The sequence below is a fragment of the Antechinus flavipes genome, chromosome 4 (assembly GCF_016432865.1).
Source record: "Antechinus flavipes isolate AdamAnt ecotype Samford, QLD, Australia chromosome 4, AdamAnt_v2, whole genome shotgun sequence".
NCBI classification, from domain to species: Eukaryota; Metazoa; Chordata; class Mammalia; order Dasyuromorphia; family Dasyuridae; genus Antechinus; species Antechinus flavipes.
The window spans coordinates 316,617,814-316,640,067 of NC_067401.1; the positions used below are offsets into that span (position 1 = coordinate 316,617,814).

Sequence of the window (22,254 nt, forward strand, 5' to 3'; positions counted from 1 at the left end):
CTATGACATTGAGAGAGTTCTTGGATAACCTCTGGATGCATCAAGGGACTCCAGACTCTGCTCTTTCCCCATTCCCACTGATGGGAAGATAAATGTACTCAGTTTGATATTCAATGTTCTGTACCCCTATTGCATCATGTTCCAGATTCTTATTAACTATAACCATTACCTAGTCTTCTGTACCACTACACTCAGGCTAACTATCATGTAACTTCTGTGTATCATATCTACTTTTTAGGATTTCTAAATCATATCTCAAAATCAAAAATTGCCATGCCTCAGAGTATATTCTTTTCAGAGTGGCCTGCTCCAATTACCAAAGGCAAGAAATGGAAAAGAATCTTTCTCCTAAGATGAGATATCATGTCTAGTATGCCCCTTTCACTCTTAAACTCTTGCCATATGTAGCCACAGCTAGAGCAGATATAGTATTGTATAATGACTGGAAATGATGGATGTCTTAATAATTGTAACCTTTTTTATGATTATATGTTTTTCAGCATCATCATCATCATCATCATCATCATCGTTTTTATTATTTTCTCCTCTGAAAACTGATTATGTAAAGCCAGTATTAAAGAACAGTTTGAAAAATAGTCCTTGATTGTGAGGCCATTTTTTATCAATAACCAAATAAGCCACATGACTGCTTTGTTCTGCAGAAATGGGGTCTTAGATTTGGAAAGGAAATAGGTGGAAACAGTACAGTTTCACAGGAAAAGGAAAGAAAGAGAATTGTTTCTTGAAATGATACCTCATATTTGTCTAGCTCTTTAAAAATGGTTTTAAACACAATCATAATCTTACAACTTTGCTAAGGAGGCAAGATAGGCAAAGCCATTTTACAAGGGAATAAGATAAATTCCAAATAGGGTAAGAAGATTTTTCAGAGCCACCGAGGCAGTAGATACTTAATCAGCTTTAGAAACTTTTTGTACCTTATCCCATTATACATTTCACAAAACTTATATTGTGTGGAGCAGACAATATAGCACTGGGCCTGGAGTCTGAAAGATTCATCTTTCTGAATTTAAATTGGGCCCCTGACTCTTAATATCTGTGTTATATCTTAGGCAAATCACTTAACCTTTTTTGTCTCAGTTCCTCATCTGTGAAATGAGCTGGAGAAGGAAATGTCAAAACACTCTAGTATTTGTCAGGAAAACCCCAAATAGTGGCATGAAGAGTCTGAAATGACTGAATAATAACAATAACATGCTATTTTGGGAAGTCTCAATTTCCCCCAGTCTGTGTTTTCTCAGTGAAAACTGCATGTCATTTTTGGTCTAAACTTGTGATTTTATCTTTGCAAGGGAAATGAAAAAAGGAATGGAACCATTTACTGAACACTTACTCTATGCCAGGTGTTTAGCATTTTATAAATATCACTTCATTTAATCCTTACAACACTAAAAGATAAGTGTTGTTATTATCCCCTTTTACAATGTTTGATTCCTTTTCTGAGCTCTTCCAAGAAGGCGTTTTGTGCTTAAAACCAATTAATATACTCTTTCAGGCTTTATAAGAAGGCATTGGCAGGCATTGTTGTCTCCTTCTGAGTCTGTATTTTGATCTTCCCTGGTACCAAAATAGCTTTCTATGATCAGTACTCTTTTCATTTTGTTTTATTGCTGAATTTTAGTCTATTTCATGACTTTTAAAATTGATTTATGCTCTTAAAGCACAGGGGACATTGTCCCAAGCTTCTTGTGCAGGTGTCCAGAGGTCTGGATTTCTGTTCTTGAGCTTCAGGTGCTGTTAACTTTGCCACTGCCCTGCAGTAACTCAACTTAGTCATACTTATTGTGTCAGGGGTTCTGGGACTGTCTCCTTCTGCCCAGGAGTTGAAAGCCTCACTAATGTTCTGTTATGCCATTGATCTGGTGAGCCAGAAACATGGGACCTCAGTTGCTGATCCGTGTTGTGGCTTATAGCCTACTACTGCATTTCTTGAAAACTGTCTGCATTGGGCTGCATTATCCTTTGACCCAAATGAAACATATCTTTCCTGAAATTCTTCTAAATTATCTTAAGTTAGAACCTTTTAAGCTATTTACAGCAAGGTTGTTTGTTTGTTTGTTTGTGTGTGTGTGTGTGTGTGTGTGTGTGTGTGCGCGCGCGCGCTGGCATGCAACTGAAAATTACATGTGTGTCTATCAATTGGTAAATGACTGAACAGGCTGTGTTATAAATTGTAATGGAATATTACCAATTATAAGAAATGTTGAACTCAATGATTTTACAAAAACATGGAAAAAATTTCATGAAATAATGAATAGTGAAATGAGCAGAAGCAAGAGAACATGCTATATAGTAATAATAATATTATTTAAGAATGATTTTGAACAAATGATTTATTTTGATTATCATAAATATCCAAATTAACTATAAAGGACATATGAAAAAAAGACATCTGCATCTGAGAAAGAACTACTAAATAAAACTATTTATAAAATAATTTTACATATATGTTCTTATTTGAATAATGATAACCATCTCAGGGGGGAGGGAGAGAAGAAAGAAATAAAAGAAATGCACATTATAATTTTCTTGTAAATTTGAAAAGAAAATTAAGTTGTGCATAGTAGAATTTGAATTTCATGTGCAATCATTTTTTAATTATACTACATTGTAGAAATGCTTGTTTTATGCTATAAATTAAAAATAATATTTAATGATGAAATAAAATTACTTATTTTGATGGGGATATGTGTATCTAATGGAAACTGCTGTTTTTCTAACCTTGGAATCAGATTGATTACTCTACTCTCATTTTCTGTTCTACCTTGATTTTTATTCAGATAATCAAAAACTTAGTTTCATAAAGATATGACAAAAACAAGAAAGATCAAGAAGTTATGAGTATGACTGAAAGTAAAAGTAAACAAAAACATTCAAGATCATCATGGAAAGTAATGTAGTAAAATGTAATATTAACTGAAATTTGTACCTAATTTTTCTATAGCAAGTTCTTGCATTTTTTTGACAGAAATTTAGTTTTGCATTTCTCCTGATATGATTTTCTGAATTATTTTTATTTATTACTTCAGAATTGCCAAATGATTGGTACTAAATGCAATAACTTAGCAATACTTGTTAGAGGAGATAAAAAGAATCATTCTTTCCATGAAGTCAGGTCATAATGCTTTTCAGAGTTTTGTCAATTGTACATTTCTCTTTAATATTTAAAAACTGCTAACAGATACTACAAAGTATTAATATTTACTCAATGTTTCAGATTAAAAACAACAACAACAACAACAAAATCCTTTTTACCTTTTTGCGCCTCTCTCACTTCTTTCATTACACTATCTTTACAAATATGATTTTTATAACAATCTTGTAAGGTAGGTTTCATCATTATCCTCATGTGACAGTTGAGGAAACCAAGTCAGAAATGTTCTTTGAATTGCCCAGAATTACACTGCTCATAAGTATCTGAGACTGAATTTGAAATCAGATCTTCCTGACTCCAAGCCAGCAGTCTATATCTAATATAACATCTAATTTTTAGCTATAATGTACTTCCAGATTATTAAGAACATTTCTAAACTATTAATTATAGCAAATAATTCTAATTTATTTTTGCAATTTTTTGCTCATTCCCCTAAAATTAAATTAATAATCTAAGGGATCAATAAAATTCATGTTGGAAAATTATTGCAAATATATACAAATATATATGTATATATGGATGAATATATACATAGATATATATACATACATGAATATTATTAACATATTGTTGCCTATCACAGACTATCAAATATACTTGCAACAATGTTATATTTTTGTTGCTATTTGTTATATAATTATTAATTTTATAGAATTTAGTTTCTCTTCTTTTTAACTAAAAAGTATAAGAAATTTTAAGAGATTGTAGACATATTTGTTTTAAATATTAAATATATATATGGAAAAATGTTATAATGTTTTAATAATATACATAGGATAGTTAGATGGTATAGGGAGTAAGCTCCAGAGCTAGAATCATGAAGTCCTGAGTTCTAAACTAGATTCAGACAATGGCTAGTTGTGTGACCTTGGGCAAACATAAACCTTTTTATTTCAATTTCCTCACTATAAAATGAGCTACCAGGAACATCTCAAATGGGGTCATGGGGAGATCAAAAGGACTGAACAACCAAGAAAAATAACAGAAACATATACATACATAAATATAAATATATATTTACATATACACTATGTGCTCGATAATCCATTTGGGAAGAAGTTGTATACCAACAATTAAAATGCAAAGAAAATTTAAATAAGTATAAATAAGGGAGTCAAATAAAAAGCTCTTAGAAGCATCAATTTAAATTATAAGTCTCTATCTATATAAATCTAATCTAAATCTATGACCATAAAATCTTTCTGCAAAGTTCTGATGAACAATTTGATTTTTCTAATTGACATTTGGAATGGAGATGTTCTGGAAGATTTGTTTTATCATTTCTCTGAGGTTCTTAGAACCAAAAGCAGAACTAGTTTATATGATTCTTTATATATCTATCTATCTCTATCTATCTATCTATCTATCTATCTCTATCTCTCTCTCTATCTATCTATCTCTATCTATCTATCTATCTATCTATCTCTATCTATCTATATATATATAGTATAGATAGATAGAGATAGATAGATAGATAGATAGAGATATATATATATATATATCTATAGATAGATAGATAGATAGATAGATATCTGGTAATTTACAAGCAAAGAGCATACCCATTAGAAGACAAATTTCTTTAAAGCAATTCCTATTTTTGCCTTTCTTTGTCTTCCCTGAACTTAACACAGTGTTTATCACAAATTGTTTCTTCACTTAATACTGAAGGTTCAGCAATGAAGGGAGAATGGTCTGTAAGATGATGTTTCCCATAGTAGTAATGAATGATCCATTCTCCACAACTGATTGTTTCTTTGGACCTGCATACTTTGGGGTAGACATTGAACTGTATACCTTTCAATACAAATTTACTATATAATTTTCTTACCTGGAAACATTATCTACTTTTGTCTGTCCTTCATGGAGCCTTTTCCCCTCTAAGCATTACTGGAATCTCACTTTAATTTTTAATGGTCAAAATAGAATGGAATACACACCAACACATTGTTTAATACAGAAATGCATTTTACTCAACAGAGAAATAAGAGTGAAGAGGGAGAAAGAATGGGGGTATTAAAGGGAAAGTATGTTCAGAAATATATTCAGGAAAATATGAATCATAAGAGAAAAAATCTAATGATGAAGTAATGATTATGAAAAATAGTTTTGAAAGAAGCAAAAGTATAAAAAATTAAATTTAAAATTAAAGGGATAGGAAAAGAGGAGCAGAGGAGTAGAAACAAATTTAAGCTAGTACAGAGAAATGGTACTGAGTCTATTTTCCACTTCTCACCCATTTTGTAAAGAGGAGGCTAGAAGTAAAGATAAAAATTAAGAATATTTGATGGAAAACAATATACAGTTAATAATCATAAAATGTGTATGAGATGAAGTCATTCTTGAAACAGAAGATGATAAAAGAATGGATTAGAAAGAAGAATCCAACAAAATACTGTTTAAAAAAACACAATTGAAATATGATTCATTCATAGTTAACATTAAAGTTAACAGAGGAAAATCTCTTATGATTCTATGGATGTAAAAAGGTAGGAGTAGCAGTCATGTTCTTAACAACAACAGCAAAAATCATCTTGATTAAAAGAGATAAATAGAAAAACACCATTATGATAAAAAAAGTACCTAAAACAATAAGCTAATAATAATATTTAATAAAATGAATAGTATCTAAATATTTTAAAGAAATGTAGGAAGAAACAGCCAATTAAAAATAGACAATAATTTATCCCTTTTAGGCTTAGCCTTATATAATCCCCCCAAAAAAAGAAACTTAAAAAGAAATTAAAGATTTAAAGAAAATTTTAGAACAGTTAGACATGATAGACTTCTGACAATTATTGAATAAGAATACAAAGGATTATAGATATTTCTTGGCTATTCATGATACACTTCTGTAGGTACATAAATTTCATTAACAATAACAATAACAATAACAAATGTAGAAAACCACATTCCTTAATTACTACAAAGTTTTAAAAAAGTATATTTACTTAAAAGCCACTAAAGAAATGAACAAAATCAATTGAAAGCTTAAAAACCTAATGCTAAAGTATTGCTGGATCAAAGAAAAAAAAATAGAGAAACAATACTTTCATGAAATATAATGATGGCAATGAGACACTAAACCAAAATGTATATGCTGTAGTTGAAGCTGAAAGGAAGTAGGTAACAAAAATCTTTTTTAATTTAAACTATATTGTCCTATTGTATACCAATAAAACTGTTCACCTAAATTGTAAATATTTACAAAAATGTTCAGGTTAACATAGAGAACAAGAAATAGAGAACTTAACCCAAACTCAGAAAAAATGATTGATCAAGTTAAAATTACAAACCAAAGAAATCAGAATCCTAGGAATTTACAAGTGAATTCTATCAAACATTGAAAGATCAGTTATTTCCAATGTTACATACTCTATTTAGACAAATATGATAAGGAGATCTAATAAATTCTTTCTATGATACAGTTACAGTTGTGATACCTAAAATACATAGAGTCAAAACAAAATACATTATGAATGAAAATTAGGTATCCAACATACAAAAGCAAAACCACAATAGCCTAGTGATTTAGGCAGGAAGTTTTAGATAGAAGAAGTTAAAACTATGAAACAAAGTTAACAATGAAACAGGTGAAAGAAGCCTCTCTCCATTAATTCCAGTTCTCTTTTCAGGGTTCATGTTTAATGTAATGTATTTATCATGCCAAATTATATATGAATTATATATTATATATCAGCTGTTTTTAAAGTTGCACTCCTTTTTCTCTTTTTTTTTCATTCTAAATTTACTTATGTTCATTTTTCTTCTTGGATCAAGGGATAAAATGATTTTTTTTTGTAATGAATATCTTATAATCATTTCTAATAGCCTCTTTCTCTTACTCTTTTATTTCTAATAAATAAGGCACCTATTTTGCCTGTTCTGCTTCCTTCTCAGAACATCTCTAATATCTTTTCTACCTTTTGAAAGATTTAAAAAAATTTTTTTCATGTGTAATAAATATGAATATTGTATAGTTAACAACTATCTTGATTTGAATCATTAGGCCTGAAAAGTTTTGGGCATACATGCCATGTTACTTTTCATATAACACGGTGAGTTTACATAGCTGTCCCTTACTAAAATACAATTGGCTTGCAAATCATTGCATCATAGCCCTCATGTCATGATCCTCTTTCAAAAAGGACAAAAAACAACTTCTGTGAGTAGAAATAGAAGCTGCCCCACTGGGGACCCAACTGGAGCTGGCCAGTTCAGCAACATAGTTTTTCCTTTCCTTTTCTCTGTCCTCTCCTTTCCATTTTTTTTCTTTTTCTTTCTCTTCAATCAATTTACATGCCCTTAGCTGCAAGTGCTCTGCCCAAAGGAATGTAAATTTTGATGGCTAAAACACTACATGATTTCTTGGGTTTTATGGATTAGGACTATACTTTAAACCCAAATCACTCTCACTCTCCATTAAACAACAATAGGTTCCCGGCCAAGCCATATCATTTTAGATGTCCAGAAGTCTAAACTTACTACCTATATGACTGCAGATTAAACATACATCGGTTGCAATTTTTTCATATTAAGAAAATTGTACCACATGAATTCAAAGATACCTTAAAATTAAATCCTGTTTAGATAGGTTGGACATTATAGTCGAACGAGCATTATTTCCATTTCAACATCTGATCCATTTTTTCTTGAATTTCCTGAGATAAAATGTACATTAAAATAATGTACACTACTACACTACTGGGGGCAACTTGATGGTGCAGTAGACAAATTACTAGGTCTGAAGTCAGGAAGATCCGTGTTCCTGAGTTCAAATTTGCCCATGGCTCTTATTAGCCATGCACCCCGTGCAAGTCACTGTTTCTCTCAATTCAGTAAAATAAGTTGATGAATGAAGTGTCAAACTGTTTTAGTATCTTTGCCAAGAAAATTCCAAAGAGAATCATGAAAAGTCACAGAATGGAAAAACAAAAAAACAAACAAACAAACCAAAAAAAAACCAAAAAAACCCTGAACAATGATAGATGATAAGGCAGCAGCTAGCAAGATTATTTCTAAATAATACTGCAATAATTTCCAAATACTTTCAAAGTAATTGAGCTGTCTACTACAAAGCATTTCTCCTTATTTATATATCATATGATATTAACTCTCAGAAGGACAATTTAACAAGGCCCCAGTGCCTTGTTTATAGGAATGAATAAAAAGGAAATATGATTCAAGCAATACAAAAGCCACCATGGATACTGCAAGGTTCTGGGGACACAAAACAAAAAATAAAACAGACCTGACCCTTAAAAGTATTATAGTTTATCAAGGGAACAATATAGGATTTTAGATGTAGAACTCCCAAAAGACCTTGAGTGGTCACCTATTCCAATCCCCTTCATTTTGAAAATAAAGAAAATAAGAAAATTGAGTTTCAGAGAGTGTTGAAAACTTGCCTGAAGACCCCTAAATAATAAATAGTAGAAAAAGAAAATTCTGTTCCTAGGACCTTTGATGCCAAAAGTTCTGTCTTTCCACTGTGCCACATGACTCCCTTTTCAGTTGTTATCATTCATTTTTGAAGATGACCAGTGATATCATGGGGAGATGTCCTGACAAAAATATAGATTAGATTAACAGAAGAGAAAATAAAATATTTAAATAACTCAGTTTTAGAAAGAAGAATTGAAGAAACCATAAATGAACTCCCTAAGAAATTCCATCCAAATAATCCTGATTTATAAAAAATATTTGAATTGCTTTTTTCTTGCTGCTTGCAGTATTTTATCCTTTATTTGATAATTCTGGAATTTAGTTATATTATTCCTTGGAGTTTTCATTCTGATATCTCTTTCATGAAGTGATCAGTGGATTCTTTTGATGGCTCTTTAATCTTCTGGTTGTTGGATATTGGGTCAGTTTTCTTTAATTATTTCTTGAAAGATGTTGTTCAGGCGCTTTTTTTTTTTGATCCAGTTGATAGTCCAAAAATTCTTAGATTATTTCTCCTGGATTTATTTTCCAGGTTGGTTGTTTTTCCAATTAGATATATTTCTTCTATTTTTCATTTTTAAAAATTTTATTTGATTTCTAATATCCAATTTTTTGTCCCTCTCTCCTTTTCCCTCCCTTCCCCAAATAGCAAGCAATCTGATATCAGCTATACATATACAATCATTTTAAAGATATTTCCATATTTGTCATGTTGTGAAAGCAAAATCAGAGCAAAAGGGAAAAAAATCAGTAAAAGGGAAAAAAAATAAAAAGATGAAAATAGTATGCTTTCATTCCCATTCAGAATTTATATTTCTCTTTTAGCATGTAGGTGGCATTTTTCATCCTAAGTTTATCAGAAATGTGTTGGATCATCACATTGCTGAGATTTAAGTCTCTATCATAGTGATAATCACATAATCTTACTGTTACCATGTACAGTGTTCTGCCAGTTCTTCCAACTTCACTCAGCATCAATTCATGTAAATCTTTTTAGGCTTTTCTGAAATCTGCCTGCTTATCATTTCTCATAGAACAATAATATGTCATTACATTCATATACTATAACTTACTCAAACACTTCCCAATTTATAGGAATTCACTCAATTTCCAGTTCCTTGCTAATCCAAAGAGCTGCTAAAAAAAACATTTTTGTTTATGTGGACCTTTCTCCCTCTTTAATCATCATCTCTTTATGATACAGACCCAGTAAGGATACTGACAGATAAAAGATATGAGCTTTATAGCTATTTGGCATAATTGCAAATTACTCTCTGGAATTGCTGGATCAGTTCCCGCCTCCTCGAACAATACATTATTTCACCCCAATTTTCATACATCTCCTCCAATATTTATATCAGTTTTTTCTTAATGTGGTTTTTAAGTAATTTTGTCAGATTTTTTTAATGTCTCTCAAACTTTACTCATAATATTTCCACCAATAAAATTTCCTAACTGTATATTTGGTCTAAACTGGATTATCTTCCTATCTTTCTTTTCTTTAATTGCCATTTTAAAATACCCTTATGTAAAAAAAAAATCAAATCAAAGATTTTGCTATTAGAGGACAAATATAAGGGCTCAGCATTCAGTTAAGAAAGAACCTGTAGGAATATTGACAGCTCTTTTCCCTTTTTTTTTGCTTCTTTTTTTGTCCCCTTCTCAATTTCATTTGTAAATATTCTTAGGATAATTTGGTATACTAGGTCACTTGTCCACTTTCTGTAATTCTGTAATTCCCTACCTAATTCTTACTGTCTTAATTAAGGAATAGTTTTCTACTATATTCTACTTCTCCTTCCAAAGAATTTTAGAAGGATTATGATTATAAAAACTGTGTGTCGTGAATCTACAAGAATTTATTAAAAACTATATTCCAGATACTACTTCAATGTGCCACCGAAACAGGGATAAAATGAAACAGTCTTTGCCCTCACGAAGGGATATAGCATATGCATAAATAAGCATATAGCAAATAACTATAAAGTAATTTAGAAGGGAAGACCCTGAGAGCTGATAGGCATTGGGAAAAACTTTATATAGAAAGTGACACTTGAAATGAATTTTAAGGAAATAATAGCATTCTTAGAGACAAAGGTGAGGAAGGACTGACTTCAAGCATCGTGAACAGCTAATGCAAAAACAAAGAGATGGGAAGCTTAGTGTTGAAAATGAGGGAACAAAACAATTCTTTTGGTTAAACCAATGATTTTTTTTAAATTTTTATTTAATAATTACTTTATATTGACAGAATCCATGCCAGGGTAATTTTTTTACAACATTATCCCTTGCACTCATTTCTGTTCCGATTTTTCCCCTCCCTCCCTCCACCCCCTCCCCTAGATGGCAAGCAGTCCTATATATGTTGGATATGTTGCAGTATATCCTAGATACAATATATGTTTGCAGAACCGAACAGTTCTCTTGTTGCACAGGGAGAATTGGATTCAGAAGGTATAAATAACCCGGGAAGAAAAACAAAAATGCAGATAGTTCACATTCGTTTCCCAGTGTTCTTTCTTTGGGTGTAGCTGCTTCTGTCCGTCATTTATCAATTGAAACTCAGGTCTCTTTGTCAAAGAAATCCACTTCCATCAAAATATGTCCTCATACAATATCGTTGTTGAAGTTAAACCAATGATTTTTAATAGAGAAGTGAGAGTGATAAGTGAAGACTTCTCAGAGTCACTAGAATAAATTTGTTCATACCCTATGCCTCAGTTTCACTTACTAAAAATCTCTGACTTACAAGAAATAGGAACTCCAGGGAGTCTTCTTCCCCTGAGTGTTTTTACAAGACTTTGCCACATCAGCAAAAGTTATGGTAAATAAGTTTATGAGTTTGTATTAGTTGAATTTTGCTTTCTTATCCTTTGTCTTAGATTATGAGCCTGCTTCTTGGTCACTGGGAATGAGGTCAACAATGGGTGGGGGATTTCTGCCTTAGAGGTATTATAGTTTGGTTCTCTCCTTTTGTAACTTACTTCTCTTTGCTTGACTGCATGATGAGAGGGAAACACCCTTTCTCAAGAGATCTTAATAAAGTTCCTTTTTACTTTCACCTTGAGAAATCTTCTTATTTGAGTTTCTATTTGTCCATTGAAACAATGCTGAATAGGAACTGATATGGTCAGATCTGTGCTTCGCAAAAATCAGTTTAGTAGCTATGTAGAAAGTGAGTTGAAGAAAGGAAAGTTTTGAGTCAGAAAGAGAAATCTGGAGCCTAATCCAGCCAAAAGATGTTAAGAGTAAAGTGGATTTGAGAAAGCCTCACTAAAGTTCCAGTGTCCCCACAGTCTGGATCTATCCCTCCAGTGTTGCTTCTCATAGCAATGAAATAACAGGTAAATATGGTCCAGGGCTGTAAGGGATATTTCAGGAGGACTAGAACCTCTGGTGTAAAGACTTAATACGACCTTTTCAGGGCTTTCCATCACCTTTGGCTTTTCACCTGCCACCCAATTCTCACTTGTAGCTCTAAAAAGCAGTAGCATACATAGCAGCTAAACCTGGATACGATTGTCTTGGCAGAGAAACTAACCAAGTTGAGGATAACTGACAGTCTTCAAGCCCCTCAGTAAGTTAAGGTTAAATTTACATCAAGAATGTGAAGACTCCCCACTTCTTCCCCCAGCCCCAAGCAATGGAAATACTATTCATACCAACAGACATGAAGGCAGATGAAGCAGTTGCTGTAGAGTGTTCTGAGTTTCATCAGACATTTAATACATCAAGATGTCAGTGGTGATTGTCAGTATAACTTTTGTCTTGCCACTGGACTTTGGTGACTCTTGAAGAGAAAATGAGACTGATAAATGTGTATGTCTGACTCACTTAAATCCAATGCATACATGAATCAAGACATTGCCTTTTGAAATCATTTATTGTCTTCCAAAATGAAGGACAAACAAGAACAGGTGTGGTCCATTCTACCCCAATCAATTGCAGTTGTTGTTGGGACCTATTAGGAGAGATATAGTTTGGAGGCAGGCACCACTGTGAAGGATTATACCAGTTTGGTTTCACATCTTCTAAACAAGTTGTGGAATTCTTTCTGTGGGCACTTACTGTGATAAGTTTTCAGATTGCTGGAAATCAAAACTAAGTATTGATATACTTTCTGTTGTTCTTCACTCCTATGTTAGCTATAGTCATTCTTTATTGTAAGATTTTTTTACTAGCTGAACAAGCTAGAAATATTGGAAGTATGAACAGCAAAACTGAGTTGTCTTCAGAAGGTTACAAAGCCAGAATGTCCAAGAGGGAGAGAAAAGCAGATAAAACCATGGACACTGCAGTGATTGTATTTCTGATTCCATGGCCTGATTTCACACTTTATTGAATCAATAATTAATGCTTACCTAGTGTTTATCATCCCAACATATAGCCATAGACTCTCTGATTTATGTTTCTTTTACCCTTGGTTTCGAAGATCAATTAACTTGATTATTATTTCCTTCAGTGGTCACTCTTCAGGAATAGATTAGATTTATGAAAAAAAAATTTTGTTGAAGAATTTGCAACAGTACAAAGTTTAAAATGGAACAAGTGGATTATTATGAGATAAAAGTATCCTCTTTCCATTCATTCCCAATTCCAATTTCAGATTTCAGGTTTCATAAAATAGGTGTACTATGGGAAATTACATGTGAATAGGGTTTACAAGCTGGTTTTAAAGTTGCACTCCTTTTCTTGTGTTATCTTATTTCATCTTTGCTTTTCTTCATCAATCCACTCTTGGACCAAAGGGTAAAAGGCCTTTTTTCTTCTCCAATTAATATTTTATAATCTCCTGATTTCATTAGCCTTTCATTTATAGTAGAAAATGTACCTATTTTCCTATTTTGCTTTCTTCCAAGAACATGTCTGATATTTTCTTCTTGTCAAAAAGTTTATTTTTAAAATTTTTTACATATGAGTCTGACCAATTTAATTTTCTGTAGTTAACTGTTGTATTTATCTGAATCAATAGCCTTAAAAAAAGTTTTCAGCTCTATTTTGTATCTTATATTTACATTGCTACTTTTTTGTTGGTTTATTTTCTTTCTTTTTTTTTTCCTAAAAGAATTTGAAGTTAGAGAATAGTGCTACCTGTGGTCAGTAATATAGCTGTCTTCCTTTGAAAGCAGTTCATACAGTAACAATGGTTTTCTATCCTAACAGTCTTTGGCTTCTTTTTACATTCAAGTTAATGACAGGTCTACTCAAAGTTATTTCAGACCTATACAGGGTTTTTTTTGTTGTTGTTGTTGTTGTTGTTCTTGTTATCTAAGTGGATTTAATCATTGTTTCTTATGCCATTCCTTCTTAATAATATCAACTATTTATATAGTAAATATACCAGGCACTGTGCTAAGTGCTTCACAAATGTTATCTCATTTATTTTTCACAACTACTTTTAGGGAGTGGGTGCTATTATTCCCTATTTTACAATTGAGAAAACTGAGGTAAAAGAACAAATGTGACTTGTCGAAGATTATAAGTGTTTAAGGCTAGGTTTGAATTCAGTCTTCCTGACTTAAGTCTCATAATTGTATCCATTACTCCTAGTAGTTGTGACAATATAATTCAATGACATAATATAACCAAACCAACATTGATATGGGAGGCTACTTTAGTCATTTAAAAGTCATAAAATTTATATGGGACATTATTGTTTTAAGGTTGTTTTTTCCATTAGGTCCAACACATCTAGATCCATTTGAGGTTTTCCTGGCAAAAATGCTGCAGTGCTTTGCCATTTCTTTCTCCAATTTACATATAAGGAACTAAGGCAAAAAAGAATTAAATGACTTCCTCAGGGTTATACAATTAATTAAATGTTTGAGACCAGATTCTAATTCATAAAAATAAATTTTCTAGACTCCAGGCCCAGCATTCTATCCATAGTATCCCACCTATCTGCCACAATTTTAAGTTTCAATTGTACTATATAGAATGAATATGTAGATGGATATGAATATATATATACATATAAGTGTATGTGTGTGTATACATAGATAGAGCTGTTGTCTACCACATGCTATCAGATATGTTGCAACTATGAAAGTTCTATTTTTGGTATAACATGGTGACTTTGCCCGGGGGTTTGTCACTTAAATCCAGTTCACTTAAATGGCATGGTATCACCACCTTGGCATCATGGTCCCCTTCGAGAATGGACAAACAACAACCTCTCTAAGTAGGAATAGGAGTAGCAGCTAACTTACTGGGGACACAACTGGTATTGTCCAGCTGGGCAACATAGTTCTTCTTTTCTACTTTCCATTCCCTTTTCCTACCCTTTTCCTTTCCCTTCTTTTTCTTTTGCCTATATAGGTTATCATAAACTTATCTGCAGATGCTTTGCCCAAAGGAATGTAAATTTTTATAGCTTAAACCTCACAAGATTTTTTTGGGGTTGAAGATTTAGGACCATGCCTTTAATCCAAATCTATCTGGCTCTTATTGATTGAACAACATTAGATCCCAGACCAAGCCCCACTTGGACATTCTCTGAGCCCTGATTGGTGCAGGGTGAATCTAAATAGCAATTATTTCTGTTTCTTTGCCAAAAATATTGAGGGTCTGTCTCCCTGATTGTTTGTTTTTTTTAAACTAGGCAAAAAAGGCCAATCTCTGCCTTATTTCTTATTTAGCCTTCAACATCCATTGAGCATTAGCCTAGGGTTTCCCACTGCTTGCAGGGTCATCTCCAGTTGTCCTGATCTATATCTTATCATTGGACTCAGATGATTCTGGAGAAGAAGATAAGGCTGGGGACCTTGCACAGCCCTCCCTCACTTAAATCCAATTCACTTGTATGTCATGGCATTGCCTCCCTAATATCATAGACCTCTTTGAGAATGGGTAAACAACAACTTTTTGTTATTATTGACTTTGTAGTCATCAATTCCATGGAATGTCATTTTCTTTTTTTTTTTTTTAAAGTATGACAAATTTAAAATATGGTAGTATTTGATAGGAAATATCAGACAATAGTGGGAATTAATAAATTTTGCAGAAGTTCTTGGTACTCAGTTCTTCATTTCAGGAGAGATATTCTGGGATAAAAGAGGATCCAAATAACACCATCTGCTGTACTGTCATATGTAAAAAAAAAAAATCAAATCTTAATATTTCTTAAGACTTAAGACTGTACAGATACAAAATTCCTACTATCTTTATGCCATAGGTTAGCACAATCTTTATCACAAGTCCATACAAAATTTTGCCAGGTCATTGTGCCCAAACTTGAAGATTGATATCTTCCTTGATTATGAATATGGAGAGATATCAATTGTTCATAGGAAAAATAGGAATATAATTCATACTTCCCTGCTATTTCATTCTCAGGACTCCTTAAACTCTTTTTCTGTCTTCCTAAGATCATGGGAAAAAATAGGTATCTAATTTATACTTCTCCTACCACTTCATTCTTATGACCTCTTATACCCTTCTTCTGTTATTTTAAAAAAGTCTTGATTATTTTCTCACAATTTATACCTTATTAAGAGAAATCAAGGAATACATTTATTCTCAAAGAATGTAATCCATACAAAGTCCACAGACCTGAGTCCAAATGTCAGTTCTAACATTAACATTTTTTCTCATTCTGGAAAATTCACATTGTTGCTCTTGATCTGTTGTTTCTTCACACATAAAATGAGGAAGCTGAATGAGATGATTTCTAAAGCCTTTCACAGACTTGTGATCTTTTAAATCAGGGCTTCTTAAACTTTTTTTTCTACTCATGACTCCTTTTCATGTGAGAAGTCTTTATGAGATTGCAGGTATATAGGTATTTAAAATAGGCATGCAAATCAAATGTACAAATCCCCATTCATACACATGTCAAAGGGAATCACAGGTTAAGAAACTTTGTTCTTTATATGTACATGTTCTAAATAAATAAATATTTTACACATAAGGAAACTGAACATCAGGCAGTTTGCCTAATTTGCCTAGCGTTACAAAGCCCATGAATGCCTAAGAGAGGATTTGGTCTCAGGTCTTTCCAACTCCAAATCCACTACTCTATACATTGTGCCACTTAATTGTCAAATAGTTCCAGGCTCACATTATGAAGACTCCATTACCAATTGGATATTTCTAAATCTTTCCCATCCAAATTGATTACACTCTTTTCTGTTGGACTGTTTCCTTGCTGGTAAAGCAGATGCTGAGAAGTCCCCTGGAAGTAAAGAATTTGGTTCAAACTTCTTCTTCATGAAAACCCCCAAAATATGTCTTTCCTGTGTCATAAGGTGTCTGTGGTGCCCCCAAGTTCTTCCATCTTGGCTTTCTCAGTCCAAACTAATTCAGTAAATGAAGAATTTTTTTTAAGTACAATATTGATCCTACAATAATTTTTTCATATTTTTTCTTAGCCTTGCTACACTGAGTTTGAACATGATCACTTTTGCCCTCAATATCAAAATAAAATGGAATGCCAAAGAGTAAAAATCTTGTTTTCACATATTTTGAATTCTTCAAATCACTTTTCAGATTCAAATATTAATTACTATTTTGAAACAGACTTACTGAAACATCAAGAAGCAAATGACTCTTGATACTAGATACATGTAGAAACATAAATCAAATAACAATTTTAGTTGTCTTTCCCCAAAGCCGTATTATCATAAATGCTTTAATGCAATGATACATAAATGTTAAAATCTGATTTCAATTCTGAAGTTTTAAATTCAACTCATGGGAATAGCCACTGATATTAATAATGAAAATCAAATCCTGAAACTAATTCTTATTACTATGTTGTTCTGATGATTCTCATTTAAAAAAAATCTATTTGATTTCAAGGCAAAGCTGCCAAATTCATTTCAAAACCTCATGACAGGAAAGCCAGTAAATGGTTGTAAAAAATAAATCTTCCTAACTTTCCATTCCAAAGAGAAATTAGAAAAAAAATTTTAATGAATCAATCTTTGAGAAGATAAGAGTATTCCATTTTTTAAAACAACTTTCAGCATGGACTTCATCAATAGATAGATGCATGTAAATATAACAATATAATGGTTTGTGTGTGTGTGTGTGTGTGTGTGTGTGTGTGTGTGCGCGTGCGCATCTTTATATGAAACAGGTAGATGGCACATCTGGTAGTGGTCAAATTTGGTCTTAGACCTTTACTAGTTGTGTGACCTGGAACAAGTCACTTAACCCTGTTTGCCTCAGTGCTTCATCTGTAAAAAATGACCTGGAAAAAGAAATGGCAAACCACTGCAGTATCTTTACCAAGAAAATCTCAAATGGGGTCATAAAAAGTTTGACATGATTGAAAACAATTCAACAACACATATTTATATATAGACCTATTTACATATATGCCCATGTCTCATTCTGTACCCTAATTTTTCAAATTTATGGGGAAGGTATGGATTGGCTAAGGTCTATACTGGTAGCACTCATAGCATTAAAGTGCTGGATATTCAACTATGAATTTTTGTTGGTATTGTGACTTCTGAACTATGTTTTCTGCTTCTTTTGCAATTAATAGAGAAGCTAAAGAGACTGATATTGGCAGACAGAATCTTTGGAGACTGTCAGGAATTACACAGTTATATGCATAAACTATCATAGCTTATACAAATCTCTATGATTACCAGATCACATCACTGAGAGGACATAAGTTCAAGTGATAAACCCACAGTTTTTTTTTTTCTCAGAATAAGTGTCTAAATAATGGTTAGTGAAGGAAGAAAAAATAGTCTATCGGGACCTTTTACTATTGGGATTCCCTCTAATGGCCTTTCAGGGATGAGGTTTCATTGGCTGATTTTTTCAGAGCTCAGGGAATTCGAGGAAAAGCTTAAGAGGAGAGAAGAGGGCATATTAATAAAAGAAACCCCTTGATATGGATAGCACCACAATTTATTGCTGTTTACTTAAAGGCAGTTTCTCAGAAGTATAGACCTCTAGTCTAGAAGATCAAAAGGCAAGTTTCTCCAATACACCATCAAAACAGATTACTTTTTTGCATTTTTCTAAGTTATTAACATTACTCTCTGAACTGTATCAACAAATTCTGGTCCTATAAGATAATTCTGCCTCTAATTTTTATTAATTAAACTAGAAAAGGTTCCTATTGCTTTAAAGGGTATTTCCTGTATGGACAACAGCTTAACAGAATATTTTCTTACAAAACAATAGATTTCATTGGCAAACTCTGTGTGATCATAAGGGTCATAAACATTACAAGTTTCAAAATAAGAATCATGAGAAGCAGCAATAGTTCCCAGTCTGCACCTGAACAGTTCTGCTATGAGAACATCAATGGGTCCTGCATTCAGACTCCCTACTCCCTGGGATCTCGACTCCTGATCTACCTGGCTTTTGGTTCTGGAATTTTGCTGGCTGTGTTTGGAAACCTTTTAGTCATGATTTCCATTCTTCACTTCAAGCAATTGCACTCTCCAGCCAATTTTCTCATTGCCTCCTTGGCTTGTGCTGATTTTTTTGTGGGAGTCTTTGTAATGCCCTTCAGCATGGTCAGGTCAGTGGAGAGTTGCTGGTATTTTGGGGAGAGTTACTGTAAACTGCATAGCACTTTGGATGTGGCATTTTGTTATATTTCTGTCTTTCACTTGTGCTTCATCTCTATTGATAGATATATTGCTGTTACAGACCCTCTAGTCTATCCAACCAAGTTCACCAACTCTGTCTCTGGACTATGCATTGCTCTTTCCTGGACCATCATTATGTCTTACAGTGGTTTTGTTTTTTACACAGGTATCAATGATGATGGACTGGAGGAATTAGTAAGTGCTCTCACCTGTGTGGGAGGCTGTCAGGTTGCTGTGAATCAAAACTGGATCATAATAGATTTTCTGTTGTTTTTCATACCCAGTCTAGTTATGATTATTCTTTATTCTAAGATTTTTCTCATAGTTAAATTTCAGGCTAGGAAGATAGAAAACACAAGTAGCAAAGGGGAATCTTCATCCTCAGATAGTTACAAAGCCAGAGTAGCCAAGAGGGAGAGAAAAGCAGCAAAAACACTGGGCGTTGCTGTGATTGCTTTTCTAATTTCATGGTTACCCTATTCACTTGACTCATTAATTGATGCATTTCTTGGTTTCATTACTCCTACCTATGTCTATGAGATTTGCTGTTGGTTTACTTATTATAACTCATCTGTGAATCCCCTGATTTATGCTTTCTCTTACCCTTGGTTTCAGAAAGCTATAAAACTCATTATCACTGGCAAAATCTTACAGAATGACTCTTCAGTCATTAATTTGTTTTCTGAATGAGAATAAAAACTTGAATTTCTCCTGATATTTACAATTTTCTAAACTATTCTCTTTTATTAATTGAGAATTACTAAATGACTAAACTAAATTAGCAAACCTCTTAGAAAAGGTGAAAAAGGAATCATTTTTTTTTCCTTTTGGCCAGGTCATAATGCTTTTCAGAATTTTGGAAGTTTATGTGCTTCTTATAGTATCAAAAAAATTCCTAACAGATATTACAAAGATTAACATTATTCCCTTTGCTCTAAACAACACTTTGACTTATTGGCTCACTTATTTCTTTGATTCCACTACTCTTTTTTTTCTGATGTGTGTTTTTAAACCATGCTTCTTTTTTTTTTTTTCATTTTTTTGTCTCCAAAATTTCCCAAAATCATGAGAAATGTCTCAACTCTCACTCTTCTGCATCTTCCTATTTGTTTAATTTTCTTTGTGTGCACTAGTTTCTACCTGTTCCTAATTGCCCACACAGCTTGGTAGCCTCTGGGAAAAGCCTGATTTTCTTTCTTTTCCTGCCTAAGGAAAAAGCACAATTTAATATTTCCTTGTAATATTAATTAAGTAACACCCTGACCGGAGCAATTTTTATTGGGTACTAAATTACATTAAGTTCTAGTGTGTGATATGTGAGAGATCATTTTCTAAAAATGGTTGTCTTACTGATATTATCTCTGCTTCCTAGCTGGTATAGCAATACCCTACCCTCTCTCTTTTCTGGCTGACACAGGGCTTGAAAATTCCCTGATATCACTTTTTTCCTTACACTCTGAAAACTGTGTGCTGTGCTGATGCTACTTTTTAATCAACTCATTTACAAAATATTTTGGCTGACTATATGTCTCTAGACTTTTTCCTTGTAATGTGAGGAAACTAAACAGCAATTGGTTATTGATGCTTTTTTGTTTTTGTTTTGCTTAGAGGAGTGTAAACTATTTAAGTGTTTTTCTTGATTTTGTTTTGGCAAAGTTTACAATTCAACAAATATTTTTACTGGACAAATACATAATACTGTAATCCAACAACCTGGGTGATACACAAACATACAATAAATCATCCTTTCCCTACAATTAAAGTAGAGGACATAGAATATGTCTATGAGAAGAAATCATTTTTCTACTTTTCCTTCTTCAGAAGAAAATGCCATATGACTTTTTACTTAAGTACATATGTATGTCATTACAAGTTTCTCTCTGGCAATGACATTTTTTAATTCTTTCCACAAAGGAAAAAAAATCACATGTTGTTTTATATTGTGTCATGGAGTTCACAAATATTAGAATATTATACTAAAATTTAACATGGAAGTTCCCAAGCTTAGCACACTGTATAAGTTCCTTCTTTAGGTGTTGGTTGGCAGGGAGAAAATTTCATGTTTGGGTAAATATGAATGGGCTATTAGCTCCCATAAATCCAGAGTGGTGGGCCCATTGTCCTGCTCGTTACTCTATGACTTCATTCAATAATGCCTAGCGGGAAGCCCACATACAAGTGATGCTGAAGTTCAGTAAATTTTTGTTGTTAATGACATTACAACAGATTAGTTTACTTGTAAATTTAACAAAAATGTCTTTAAACCCTAATTATTTGAGAGTCATTGTGTCACAATCTGGAGATACAAAGATTACATAGATGATAGATAGATAGATGAATATTTGGATATTTACATACATAAGATAGCTAGATGGTATAGGGGAGAGAGCACTGAAGCTAGAATCAGGAAGACTTGAGTTTAAAACCTGATTCAGATACTAGCTACTTGTGTGACCTTGGACAAACATAACTCTTTTTGCCTCAATTTTCTCACCTATAAAATGAACTGCTGGTAAAACTTCAACTGGGGTCATGAAGAGATCAAAATGACTGAACAACAATAACAGAATCATATATATATACATATTATATACACACATATATGTTTATATATATACATATCATGTGTTTTATAATCTATTTGAAAGCTATACACACCAATAACTGAAATACAAAGAAAAATAAAATAAGCCCAAACAAGGGAGTGAAGTTAAAAGCTCTAAGGATAGAAGTATCACTTTAGACTTAGAAGTCATGGCATCCAATGTTCTTATTTTGTAGGGGAACAAATTAGAGCTTTGAGAGGTCCAGTGATTGCCCAGTATCGTCACACAATTAGTAAAAGTCTGAGGCAGAATTAGGATCCATGTCTTCTTAAGTTAAAATCTAATGCTCTATTCACTATATGGGGCTACTGTTCTAATTTGGTCAAGGATAGGAAGTCATAGAGATTGCTCTCACTCAAGAAGGTAGGGAATTCAGAGTCTGAAATTACTTGAAGAATAAAACGGTGCTTGAGGAAAGTACTTCAATAGATTGAGAAGGGAGGAAAGTACATTCCTAGAAAAAGCTGGATAG

General features: G+C 32.7%; 1 protein-coding gene across 1 annotated transcript; it reads left to right on the forward strand.

The window, feature by feature from the left end:
- The first annotated feature begins 18,828 nt into the window (after positions 1–18,828).
- LOC127559578 (trace amine-associated receptor 6-like) lies at positions 18,829–19,866 on the forward strand. Its single transcript, XM_051993464.1, has one exon. The coding sequence runs from the start codon at positions 18,829–18,831 to the stop codon at positions 19,864–19,866; it is 1,038 nt and encodes a 345-aa protein (XP_051849424.1).
- Positions 19,867–22,254: the final 2,388 nt, after the last annotated feature.

Coding starts and splice junctions, on each gene's coding strand:
- LOC127559578 (XM_051993464.1), top strand. CDS start 18,829: ATGAGAAGCAGCAATAGTTCCCAGTCTGCACCTGAACAGTTCTGCTAT.